This window comes from Hypoxylon trugodes (assembly GCF_022578975.1).
Source record: "Hypoxylon trugodes strain CBS 135444 unplaced genomic scaffold F4822scaffold_7, whole genome shotgun sequence".
NCBI classification, from domain to species: Eukaryota; Fungi; Ascomycota; class Sordariomycetes; order Xylariales; family Hypoxylaceae; genus Hypoxylon; species Hypoxylon trugodes.
The window spans coordinates 1,792,184-1,804,624 of record NW_026250022.1 but is presented as its reverse complement, the minus strand read 5'-3'; the positions used below and the strand labels follow the sequence as shown (position 1 = coordinate 1,804,624).

General features: G+C 47.3%; 1 protein-coding gene across 1 annotated transcript; it reads left to right on the top strand.

Annotated features, from left to right (window-relative positions):
- Nucleotides 1-1,796: 1,796 nt before the first annotated feature.
- F4822DRAFT_431459 (PLP-dependent transferase) lies at nt 1,797-3,654 on the top strand (the record flags this gene model as incomplete). The annotated part of the gene is made up of 4 exons (XM_051461479.1): nt 1,797-1,863; nt 1,916-3,055; nt 3,124-3,250; nt 3,339-3,654. 4 exons carry the CDS (start codon nt 1,797-1,799, stop codon nt 3,652-3,654), a joined length of 1,650 nt encoding a protein of 549 aa, XP_051312363.1.
- Nucleotides 3,655-12,441: the final 8,787 nt, after the last annotated feature.

The window sequence follows — 12,441 nt, the reverse complement described above, 5'->3', positions numbered from 1 at the left end:
AAAGAAAAAAAAAAGCAATTAATAACGTTATCCTTTAACGAGATCGATGGCCTTGGCGGGCCTAACATTGGGCCATTCACCCCCAGGGGCGCCTCAATCTTCTGCCCAAGCTACCTTGAAACAGATTCTTATTCTTCCATCGTGGTGAAAACCATTATCCGCCATTGGGACCTTCATCGGTAAAGTCTCGTTACGCTCTCCACAAGAGCGCCTTACTATTCAAGATGGCATGCAGCTATGCAGACGTGAGATGTCCAGGGTCTCTTAAGTCTAGACGCAGAGACTTGCAGAAGTTGTGCCCATATGACGCACACCCTCCAGTTCTGAGGTCGGCGACCACTTTCTTCGAAAAGTAGCAGGGATCGACTACCAGGACACTACGTACCTCGAATACTCCCTCACCAGCATGCTGGGGTTAGCATCGACTCTGTGTCGATGACGGGCTGCAGCACCCAACCCGCCTAGAGTACAACTATTCGCAGCTCTTGGCCGTAACTACGCGGCAAGTATCCCACCCTCTCCGAGGTGATTGGGCTGAAGAGTCCGTTCAGATACCGAGGCCGTTGCACTCATCACTCTCCCCGCAACGCTTTCCTGAAAGAGGCGCTCGACCTATCCAAACGCTCAAAAGAGAGTAGAAGGTGGAACAGCCGCCAAATAGGATGACTTCCTATCTAAACCCATGTCTTAGATGACCCTTGCAAGTGGTAATAGTGTCTGCATACCTACATGACTTTGCCGCGATCGGTTGGTCTGCTTATCCCGCCAGAGCCTCTTCTGTACCTTCTGAGGCCAATTTGGACATCCTCCGACCCCTCGAGGTTTTCCCCCCATTGCAGTCAAACGGCAATTCGACAGCAGCCTTATCGAATGCGCCATGGGTCCACATTGCACAACGAAGCTGCAAAGCTTTAGAGAGCCGTTCCAATCATACCATGTTCGATATCCCCCCATTGCATCTGACACTTGCGCCTCTTATTTTAGTCGAGGTACGTAGGGTCCACTAGCGCACGTCAATCATCCTCTCTAGAGCTCGTGAAGAAAAGAGGCCTTTACACTATACTTTTCTTCCTCTCGTTTCTCACCGGCATAACCCTAAAGGTACACGGCTTATCCCTTTACATCAAGAGAACCTACTTTCGGACAACGAAACTCGGTACGTACTGGCATCGTCGCTCCTAAAAGGGAAAGGGTCAGGTGTGTCAGACCAAGTCGAGGATCCAATAGTCGCTGCCAGGTTTTCATCATCAGATGTGCGGCAACGTATCCCTGAGGGAACCATCTCCAGGCACGATGTGTCACTAGATCGCAGTGTCTAGCGTCCGATGCGCTGCGCCTACTGTTTCCTTATCGCGACTCGCCAAGATGCTCGTCCGGTCATCCGCTTGTGCTAGGCTCCTCCAGTTCGGCATGGAAAGATAGCCAATGGTCGACACAGGATGACTTTCGCACACCGCGCGCCACCACCTCATTGCTGACCTTTGTCGACTAGAAGATGTAGGGCGGATATCACCCCACGCTCCCTCCCCATGCTTCCCGCTATGTACGAACCTTATGAGTGGCGGGAAAGGGGGTGGTGTTCGAGTATAAGATCCTTCGTCTAAGACCAGTCCCACAGGAAGATGGCTCTCTAGAGAGCGCGACACAAGAATTGGCACAGCAATCCTTTACTACTACTTAAAAATCGATCACTCGGAACCAGAGTGTATCATCCTACCCTCCAGTATAGTTCCAAGTTAGCTGTCTTCACATCTTGAGTACTATACCTACCTACATCATCAATGCCGCTCCTCACGATGTCGAAAGGGTATAATAGTGATGTTGAGGCTTTGCGTCAAAAGGAATATCCACATATGAATGATGGTATGTATATTTTCCATATATCTTGTATATAGTCCAACCTAACCGAATCTAGGAGTCTACCTAGACCATAGCGGGGCAACTATCTACGCAAAATCTACTGTTGATTCATTTTGCGCAAAGATGGTTACCAACTTGTACGGAAATCCGCATTCAGAGAACTTCCCGGCTAGACTTTCCGGAGAAGTCGTCGATCAGGTCCGAGAGAAGACGCTCAAATTTCTCGGCGCGGATCCCGAGCACTTCGATCTCATTTTCGTGGCAAACGCCACTGCAGCTATCAAGCTCGTCGCAGATTCTTTCAGAGACCTCTCTGAAAAAACGAGTGACCGGAGGTTCTGGTATGGCTATCATAAAGATGCGCACACGAGTATTGTGGGGGTGAGGGAATTGACATATGGGCAATCCTACTGCTTTCGAACAGACCAGGAAGTAGAAAGGTGGCTCCGTTCCCCTGAAGCTACTTTTGTTAACCGCTATCATCTTGGCGGCCTAGGACTGTTCGCGTATCCTGGGCAATCTAACATGTCTGGTAGAAGACTACCCCTATCATGGCCCGGAGTTCTACGACAGTCGGAATATTTACAGAATACTTATACGCTTCTCGATGCCGCTGCATTAGCTATGACATACCCCATGGAAAATGTCTTCCAAGACCCTGACCAAGCACCAGACTTTACTTGTCTCTCCCTATATAAAATCTTCGGCTTTCCAGATATTGGGGCATTAGTTGTTCGGAGGCAGTCAGGACACATTTTGACCCTTAGGAAGTATTTTGGTGGAGGAACTGTGTCAATGGTTGCGACATTCGGCGAGAATTGGCATCGTTCAAAGGGCCTTCAAGCGCCCACTTACAAGCTACACGAAGGTCTCGAAGATGGCACCCTTCCATTCCACAGCATCCTCGCGCTTGGGGAAGCCATCGATGTCCATAAGAAGTTATACGGTTCAATGAGCAGGATCTCGGACCACACTTCCTACCTCACCACTAGATTGTTCCGAGGCTTGATCACCCTATGCCACACCAATGGGCGACCACTCTGTCGCATCTACAACGAAAATAGCGATTTTGAAGATTCAGCGAAGCAGGGCTCCGCTATCGCTTTCAACGTGTTACGAGCAAATGGGCAGCATGTGCCGTATTCCGATGTTGAACGCTCAGCAAATTCCGCTGGGATTTACATAAGATCCGGAGGTGAGTTATCTCCAAGCGCTAAAATCAGGCGCACGTCCGATACTCAAGGGTCTCGCTAATCCTAATAGGGGTATGTAATCCTGGTGGCATTTTCACAGCCCTAGGATATGAGCCATGGATGACAGAACGCGCCCTTTCTGCCGGTCACCACTGTGGCTCACATGGCATAAGCATCATCCACAGAGTCCCTACAGGGTACGTTCATGGAGATCTCGTCTTACCATACATCCAATAACCCTTGACTTAATACGTACTGATAGACTAACATCTTTTAATCGCGTAGGATTGTTCGAGCAAGCCTTGGGGCTATGTCTACTAAGCAAGACGTTGACACTTTGCTGAACTTCCTACGCACGACGTTCCTTGAAGACGGGCAAGATCGGCCAACCCCAACCACGACGACGATTCGCTCCCCACGCGCCGAAGCTCTCGGATTGGATCTTCCTGTTGATTACACTACAAGCAACTTCCCCGATGTACGAGAAGTGCCACGCCCACATCCTATGTTGCATCATTTCTCAACAGCCCCCGAAGCTACACCGAGGGTCACTCCTCTCGCAATGCATGACCTGATCCACGGCCTCGCTACCGTAAAGTAGACGGCGATATCCTTCACCGGTACTGTTTAGCAGGGTTTTCATCAAAGAAAAATGACAAATAATTTCTTATGTGCATCGCCACTGGTCGGTATTTGCCTTTTTGGGCCATTGGGTCGGAGTACTGGAAGTGTTTTACTTTCCTATGGGCAAATCAAGAGATGGAAAAGCGGTACATGTGCTTGATTAGGGAGGGAGAATGGTCTCACGTGTATGAGTCAAGGTTGATTCCATCACATCCATCGTTTTCTTTCCGACTCCGGAGTCGATTTGTCGTGATAGTTACAAAAGGTGTGCACACCAGTTTTAAGAGTCCAGGTTGGAAACAAAAAGGACCTTAGCTAAGAAGATAGTATCACAAGGGGCATTATTAATAGGATTTCTCGGTATCTCCTTCGATTTCCGTTGCCGTCTGACCAACTCCTGTGCTTCTAATTTACGTAGGTGCTAACAAGATAACCGGGAATGTTATATTCCCGACCCTATAGGGCAATCACAACTAAGTCACAATCTTGATCCCTCCAGGAACTGCAAATTGGCCATCCACATAATTACAGGTTCGCTGACAAACAGCCAATGATATCGTCTCATCGGTATCGGAACACTATATAAATACAATCGGAGGGGTATCTTGTGTTGTGGCGCATATTACTTATGTCAGATCTTAAGCCATCCATCCCGAACACCAATAGATTTACGGCAATCTAAGTCGTTTCCGCCCTGGCGGAGCGGTGTATGCAGTCAATCTAAGCACCCCGCGAAGAGACCCTGCTATAATCATACATATATACGAGGCCCACACCCGTGCAAGTAATACCTACGTGCCTTTCCGTACCAACAAGGGATGATATCGTAATACGTGACACACCAACAGACCTTACTTAAATAAAGAGCAGGAAGCATAGAAAGAAAGGTTAGATGGTTGTGCATCGCGATACATCCCCCAAAGTGGTTGGACTTTCAGCCACTTCTGTTTAACCAGACGTTGTACCCATCTCTCTACGTGCAGGTGACAAGTCGCTAACGATGATCTACGGAGGGCAGGGTGATATCGAAGAGGTACATTAGCGAACGAGACTAGTTGCCGACACGAACTTGGGGCGCAAAAGACTCGCTCTCAAGGTTGTGCATCTTTTTATGGGAGTGCATGTCGACTATGTGATTTGCCAGATAGTTGGAACTATCCATAGTTCGCTCGCTATATCCCGATCTTCTCATTTCGCGACTCTATTCCTCCCAAATACAAAATACAGCAGAGTCCTCGGGCAATTGACCCTTACTCCAACGGCTCCGCGGCGGCACAGTTCATGATCAGCACTGCCCCAGACCAACATATTTACTATTCAAGGTTCTGCATCGCGAAAGATGCATATTCAAGAGGCACCAGCCTTGTGATGCCGCTTTCGTGTTATCGGGACCGGGTCACCGGAGGTGAGTTCTTTGCAATGAGATGCCATGATAATTCAAGTACAGTAATCAAGTGACGACACCCCTCACCTTTATTCAAAACTAGCTGCGCCCAGGCTGCAGGGCATGTCGCAATATTGAAAGAACCATATCCTATTCTGTTATGGTCGTACCGCACAAGCGAGATTGCTGGATAAGAGCGGCAATTACCATGTTCCTGAGCGTCTGCTTTGAAAAATCTGTCCTATAGTGTACCTTCCTTGACCTATAAACATCAAGCTATGCGCGTTACCCCCTACAGTCCTTTTCTACCTTGCAAACCGCGGCTAATCATTTCTGTTCAGGGTTTCGATATCACTAAAGAATTGCTGGATACTCAATCCACTCAACATCGCAAGCTTAGCCGCATCCCACATGCATCACGGGCTGTGACGATGAAGCAGGCTAGGAACATTTTGTCTCTAGGGCTTCAATCACCTCGCGCGAGGTAGCAGCCACGTAGCACGAAGGAAGAGGATTCCCTCGTATCACTCCCGAGTTCCGACGATTGTAACAACTCCGAGGAACCCGGGATAGGGCCCTCTGGACCTACAAGATAGTCACGCGACGTGCTGGACGAGCCGACTGGCGAGGATCGTGGCGGGCCACAGTCCTCTCATTCGGACAGGCTAGAATCGTAAGCGGGTTCAAGTTTTACCTTCTAGTGACAAGTAGAGCCGTCTTCGGAGCTGATTGTCGTCATTAGTTGGCGCCCAGGGCATCCAGATACATCCGACCAGTATACACAAAGGCTACCATGTAGCACTCTTCGAATCACCTTCATGCCATTAAGTCTCCTCTATGAGCAGCAAGATGTCGGTCCACACGCAACCATACGCAACCCATGCGGTAGTATTCCAAAGGCTTTTGGCGACATCTCTTAGCATTGGTCAACAATTTAAACTATTCGAGGCACCATTCCATCTATTAGTTGCCAATTACGACCCAGATGACCATCTCGGCACCGCAGGACACTCGATTGTGGAGGCTAGTTTGTTCAGGCTTCTGAGATTTAGCATTGGTAGAGCAATTCGGCAATTAGATGACAAGACTCTACGATACTACTAAAAATGTTACCTCGAATCCAAAGACTTGAACGTACTTCAAGTCCATCGCATGTGACATATGTGAGCTCGTATTGAAGGCGTGACTCTATCTTGAACATATTCCCCCCCGAAAATTCTTCGAACACAAAGCAGATCGTAGCATTTGGGATGGTGATTCCCACCGGGGTGGCTTGGATTGCCCATACACCATCAAGTAATCTCGAATAAAGTACGTATACATAGCCGAAGGCCATAATGCCAGGTCCATGTAATTGCAGAGGGGAACTCCTCACCTATACGACTTCTCCAATGAGGGACACCTGGATCACTTGAGTTTTGGCCTAATAACTGAATACAAGGCACACGTACCTACCTAGTAAGGCTCTCTAGGTGGTCGCCACCGTTGAATGAGACTGACCGCATTGACTATTCCCAGTCGCCACTCATTCTAGCACACCTCTGTGAGAATGACAAAGAATCAACTCCAGCTAAACTATTGGCTCTCTATCGGCGGGCCTAAGAGGGGAAAGGCCATCGACCATACCATAAATGGGTGCTTACCCAGACGTAGACACCCTGAAGTATTGCCGATGCTATATCCCACAAGCAAATGAGAAGGCGGCATTCGATTGATCTAGGTAATAGTGAATATTATTTTCTTTTTTTACTCCTCCGCATACTACACCGCATTAAAATACGAAATCTCAAAGTAGGTACTAAGAATACGTGCACTTCGTGAACGCCACTGCCCCCTCCTCCGCCAGAAAGTCCGTAGGAAGCGAGTATCCACTATACTGCAAGCCATTTTCTTGAAGGTGCGTCATCTTCTTACGCCCATAAGCCCGCATAAAGCCTCGGGGATTTGTCTATTAGAATGGCGGAATAGATTGGCTGTGGAGGCCCCCAATCTTATATCTGCCCCAGCCGTTTACCAAACAATTATGATATGAGGAGTCAAAGCAAAATGCTGTTGTGATTTGGTACATATAGAGCTATCAAAATGCAGCATATGCCTTGTAAGAAGGAGCTGGTTTAACAATGCGTTCTAGACGTCCGGGTATACTTTATACTTTGTTGGGGAAATAGTTGACGTTACGCCTACTTTGGGTATTGCACTGGGATATCCTCGTCTATGACGATTACCAGGTAGTCGTAATGGTCCAGCCTAACGGAACTAATGTATGACGCGGCTTCTTGAAGAGGTCACCTGCAAGATCTCGAGATGAAGCACCCCATTCCATCGATGCATCCTAAGCCCCCAGGCATATAAAGATATGGGATGAAATGGGGGGCTGAACGCCATCGGCTTACCAATACAGATCCGAACCCTCGCCCAGCAAGAAAAAAAAGCATGAATGCCGCCACCCAATGTCCTCCACCATGTTTTCCCGCGCCCTCCACGCCAACACAGTGGGGGTCTGCGTGGGCTCGCCTTCTATTGTTATTTACCTGGGTACTGAACATCGAGATCGACCGCTTGCTTCCAACGCTAATCCGTACCTACGTTAAGCACGCTAGAAGAGTATGATCCCTTACCTGCTTGTAGCCGCATAGCATAAGTAAACGACTAGTCATTTTGCAAGATGAGAAGTCTAACTTAAAATACTTCAAATCGAACGAAAGACTTCGTTGGGTACATAATGTAAGACAGATTCACTTCACACGTGGCTAGCAGAATGATAGGTAAAAACCGGAAAACTTGCAGAGTATCTATTAGTAAGAGGTTCATGGTCTTTCGTCCGAAACCCGGCACATGGCTTGTCGTACAAGATGAGTTGACTTCAATCTAGGTAATCACTGCGTAGCCAGCTCATTCTATTGCTAAGTTGTCTCACTTCGAGACATTGTTGGGCTCGCATTGGCGTAGTTTAGAGACACTTGGTTTAGTTCCCCGGACCAACTACGCATAGACTTTTGCGGCTCAGTTCGTCCACAAAGCCGTTAAGCTCTTCATGAAGCTGACTGAAAACCCCCAAAGATTGTGGAGCTGAATATCTGCAGGCATTCCTATAGTTCGGACGTTTGCTTCGGTTTAAGCAGCACTTGTGGGGGAGTAGAACCCTAGTCACCTCGGATTCTTGTGTAACACACGAAATGAAAGGTACAGCACAGACCAAGACTATTTTCGTTGGATTGGATCTATCTTGACATCGTTGGACGTAGGTCTTCTCTTCTAGCGAAAGGGTGACGAGGGGAACAATGGATTGCGGGGAGCACGGCTTTCTTCAAAGTTATCTAGGCGGAATAATGCACCGAGCTGGTTGGGGTTCATTGCAAAGCCGTATCGGAATATACGGAAAGCTGATCGTCCATTGCCTCGCCGGTTTTGAGTCTCACTGGGAGACCTTGAAGTCGAATCGTTCAAACCCCAGTCAAGCCCATAAGTGCTTAGACTATGCATAAACCATTGTCCACTAGGTGCTGTCTTAGGTATACTCTCATTGAAGTCACAAACTTCAACTGGCCGAGAAGCGAGACATTAATATTGATAATGCATTCTTCCTGTATAATGAACGCATAAGTAAAGTCAACGCCGGGCCGCTCACCGATTTTCCGAACGTTAGAGGTAGCAGGTAAATGAGTCTGCGAAGTAGTAAGCCTTATGGTATTCTGGCTAAAAGGAGATCAAACGATAGGTCAGTCTTCGGGTATGTGGGCTAGTTGGGCTCGTAGATCGTCGGAGATAGTTGGTGCCGGTATGAATTATCTTGAAGTCTCTTGAAATCTACAATACCACTGGCTCTGGAGCATTTGGTTGAAACTCAATCAGTGTCCTTCTACACATCCAGGTTGAAGGCTACTCCATAATGCGCATGAGCACGGTCCCGACGCTTCGGCCATGTGACCAGCTGGGAGCACCGCTAAAGGGCTCTCGGTTACAGAGGGATCGACTTAATGGAGAAGGTAACGATTTGAGGCTAAACGATGCGTCGCTACTTTGAGCGCTATTGGGCAAAATAACATTGGAGGTGATAAGGAGGAGCGCCGAGATGTGGTTGGCGTCCTATTGATGAAACATGAGGAATCACAGCAGGAACGCTAATAAGTGAAGAAAAGACTGCCTCATAACGAAACTTCATCTAAGAACTGGAGCAGGCAAAATAACGCCCCGGTGGATGGCGTGAATACGCCCCTGTAGTCTAGCATAATGCTATATTACTGGACAATCAACCCTGGTGCATTGCATTAGAGAGATGCTGAGATGAAATTCATCTCTTGCATAATCTTCAAGTTTCCTAATGTGGTTGTATGTACGTGGACCTATGTCTTGATGTCTGAGGTCAGCTGCATTTGTTGCATATGTGGTAGCTGTCGGTGAAATCGAGGACCGCCCAGATTCTAGGCTTAGATGGCGGGCCGCCCCTAGACTAGGGGCCGACTATCATACGTTGGTTTGGTGAGAACTTGGAGTACATTCTGCTTTTCAGGTTACATACCTAATGCTAGATAATGTCATTGCATTTCAAAAAATTGAGTCCTCCTGACTAGTTATATACTAATTCAAGATCATGAACGATGTAACAACTAATTAAGCCACACCGAAAAACAAAAGAAAGCATAGGTAGCAAACCATCTCCCAGAAGAAAGAAAGCAATTTCATGTAACCCAGGTACCTAAGGTAGCAGCCTAGATCCACCAAACAACCCCTGGCAAGCAAGGTCTTAGCAGATATCCAAAGTCCCCGACATCAAGGTAAGACCGGATGATTTTCTTCTAGCTCATTCGGCTTCAAGTCGAGTTTGATCTCCTCGAGGTTATAGACTTTGGTGAAAAAAATCCGAATAATGATCATCAACCAATAAGTGATGCGACTCATCCGCTTGCCGCCGCAGCGTGTGGAGGTTGTCGCCCCATCATAGGCGCATCAACACGGACATTGTAATCCTAGTTGCACATCATTTTTGATCGACAAATACCTTGAAGATGCACCACGCAACGCATGAACGAAGCCGGCTTTCCATGAAGAGATCATGTTCATCCTATCTTGCTCGGCTGAAAGGATTATGCCCACTGGTTCTCTTGTGATATTGCTCGTAGCTTCGGCAAATGATTTTTCTCACTACTCTAGCCGAAGGCAATTCCACCAGTACGAATGCGGCGTCAGTTAAAACTACGCTTTGGCTGAAATGGGGTCTCGTCGTCTAGCCTAACTTCTAGGACTCAATTATCTATTAGATGAAAGTTTGGAAGTTGAATGTGCAGAGCATTCTTACCGTAAATAATAAATATTAAAGCTGTAAGAGTAGGAGAGAATTTTAAGGCCTGTGCACTGTATCAAGGTACCTGTATCATGCTGTCGTATTTCGTAGCGTTGCATGATGTGAAAGACCTAGATCAGGACCTCCCCCTTGCTTCCCCCATCTTCACCAGCCATTTTACCGGGCTGCTGGGACTGTTCGGGTCTGGCCGTCAACCCGACTCGATTGTGAAAAGTTACAGTATGCCAGCAATGTTATACACTAATAGGTAGCTACAAGCTTGGGGTGTTAGTGCGTCCATAGAAGCCTTTATATAGCTAACCTAAGCAATAAGATGCATCTATGAGTATCTCATCCAGTTCAGCCCCAGTCATTATAGATACCTAGGTAATTATCACGAAATGTTCTTGAGGTGACACCCATCATGAGCTTAAATGGTGGCGCTCTTTCATTGCGACGTTGAATCCGGGTCTACCTTCGTGGCGCAAGTGCGCATGAGGGTAGAAAAAGATGGTTACGATACTCACTGCTTGAATGCCTACCTACCTACAACACATTACCAGCACTATAGATTAAATCAGGCAATTCCCAGTATTTTAGCACAAGCCCGAAATCAGCCCTAACAATTGGAGTACCCCTATTTGTAATCGAGATCGGCCCTATCCAACTATATACATTATTTCTTCCACTTTACATGCATAGTGCAATACTATTAGTCTCCATTTCGTCTTAGCAGCTAAGACGAGTTAGTAGTTATCACCATCGGTTGGAAGGTTCCTATTACAATGGGGGTGCGTCACTGCTTTCAGGCTATCCCCCCATGTTCATGCTTTGATGTTTCTGGTATCGGGACCACCAAGGATACAAGGATAAGCTGCAGACGACGTACGGCGCCACTGAGCAACCTCTAGCAAGGGCCCCCTCTAGCTTTAGAGAAGGTACTGTGGATGTTATTTGGAAAAAATAAGAATAGTTAAAGGAACCGGAGAGCGATGGACGGTCCCGTCAATCCTTGTCATCCCACTCACGTCACAAAATTAACGTCCCAGAAAACCGGTTGGACCGTTCCATGACGCTATTAGCTTAACAGTATTTAGTTATTCGCTATTTTCGTTTGCTCAAGGTGATACGCTGCCAACCGTAGTTAGCATAGCTTTCACCTTCGGGCCCTTGGGTATCCGTTCCTTGCCTTGATGCTCTAGTGCGGTTTACACGTGCGTACATCACACTCCCCCCTAACTTCAGACCTACAGCCTGTGTGCTAACTGGCTATTATGGGAATTATGGTATAATAAATACATCTAAATGATGAGAACAATTTATGGCTCACCGGAGAGACTCCTGATGCATAACAAGTCGGTTAATCCTCTTGGATACAAGGTTGTTGACAACGTTCGAAGACCGAAGGCGAAAAGAACAATTGCAACTTCTATGTAGATGATATCTGCCTCATATTCGACATCGAGGCGAAAGGGTAATAAGGATTAACAGTACCGAGTTCCAAATAGCACCGCCTTTTGCCAGTATTTCAAAACTAAAATTCCTTGTTCCTTTTTAGTTACGCGTCGGTCGAGACGGGCGTATTAGATTATCCCTTTTCTTTTCGTGCTCTCGCCATAAATTTTAGCCCGGCAACTCTTCTTACCATTGCTTCGTCACGGGGAAAAAAGTAGCGAGTCGGCCTGCATGTCGTAAAAGTCCAGGGGCCATCACAGTACTCCATGCAGATCATATTTTGATCCTACACTAAACACTCACCGGTGGCTCATAGTTCCTGATATATACCTCCTCAGGGTCTGCCCCAGAGCGATCTTCTTTCACGGTTACTTCCCGAGCCCATCAACAAGGAATTTTCTCATATGTGGCTACCCGTGGGCGCCGAGGGCCATGAATAATGCAAAATAAACCCTCATGTTTTTAGCGCGAGAAATCTAGGACCTTCGCCGTGGTGGTTCGTGCCCACGTTGGATCAGAGCTTCTAGCTTCGAGAGTGGCGTTCACTTATGACAGTCTTTTCGTTCACACACTTGTTACTCGCTATCAACACGTATAGATCTTCAGCATTGTCTAAAAAATTTTTATCGCAGTCCTGCAGCGCC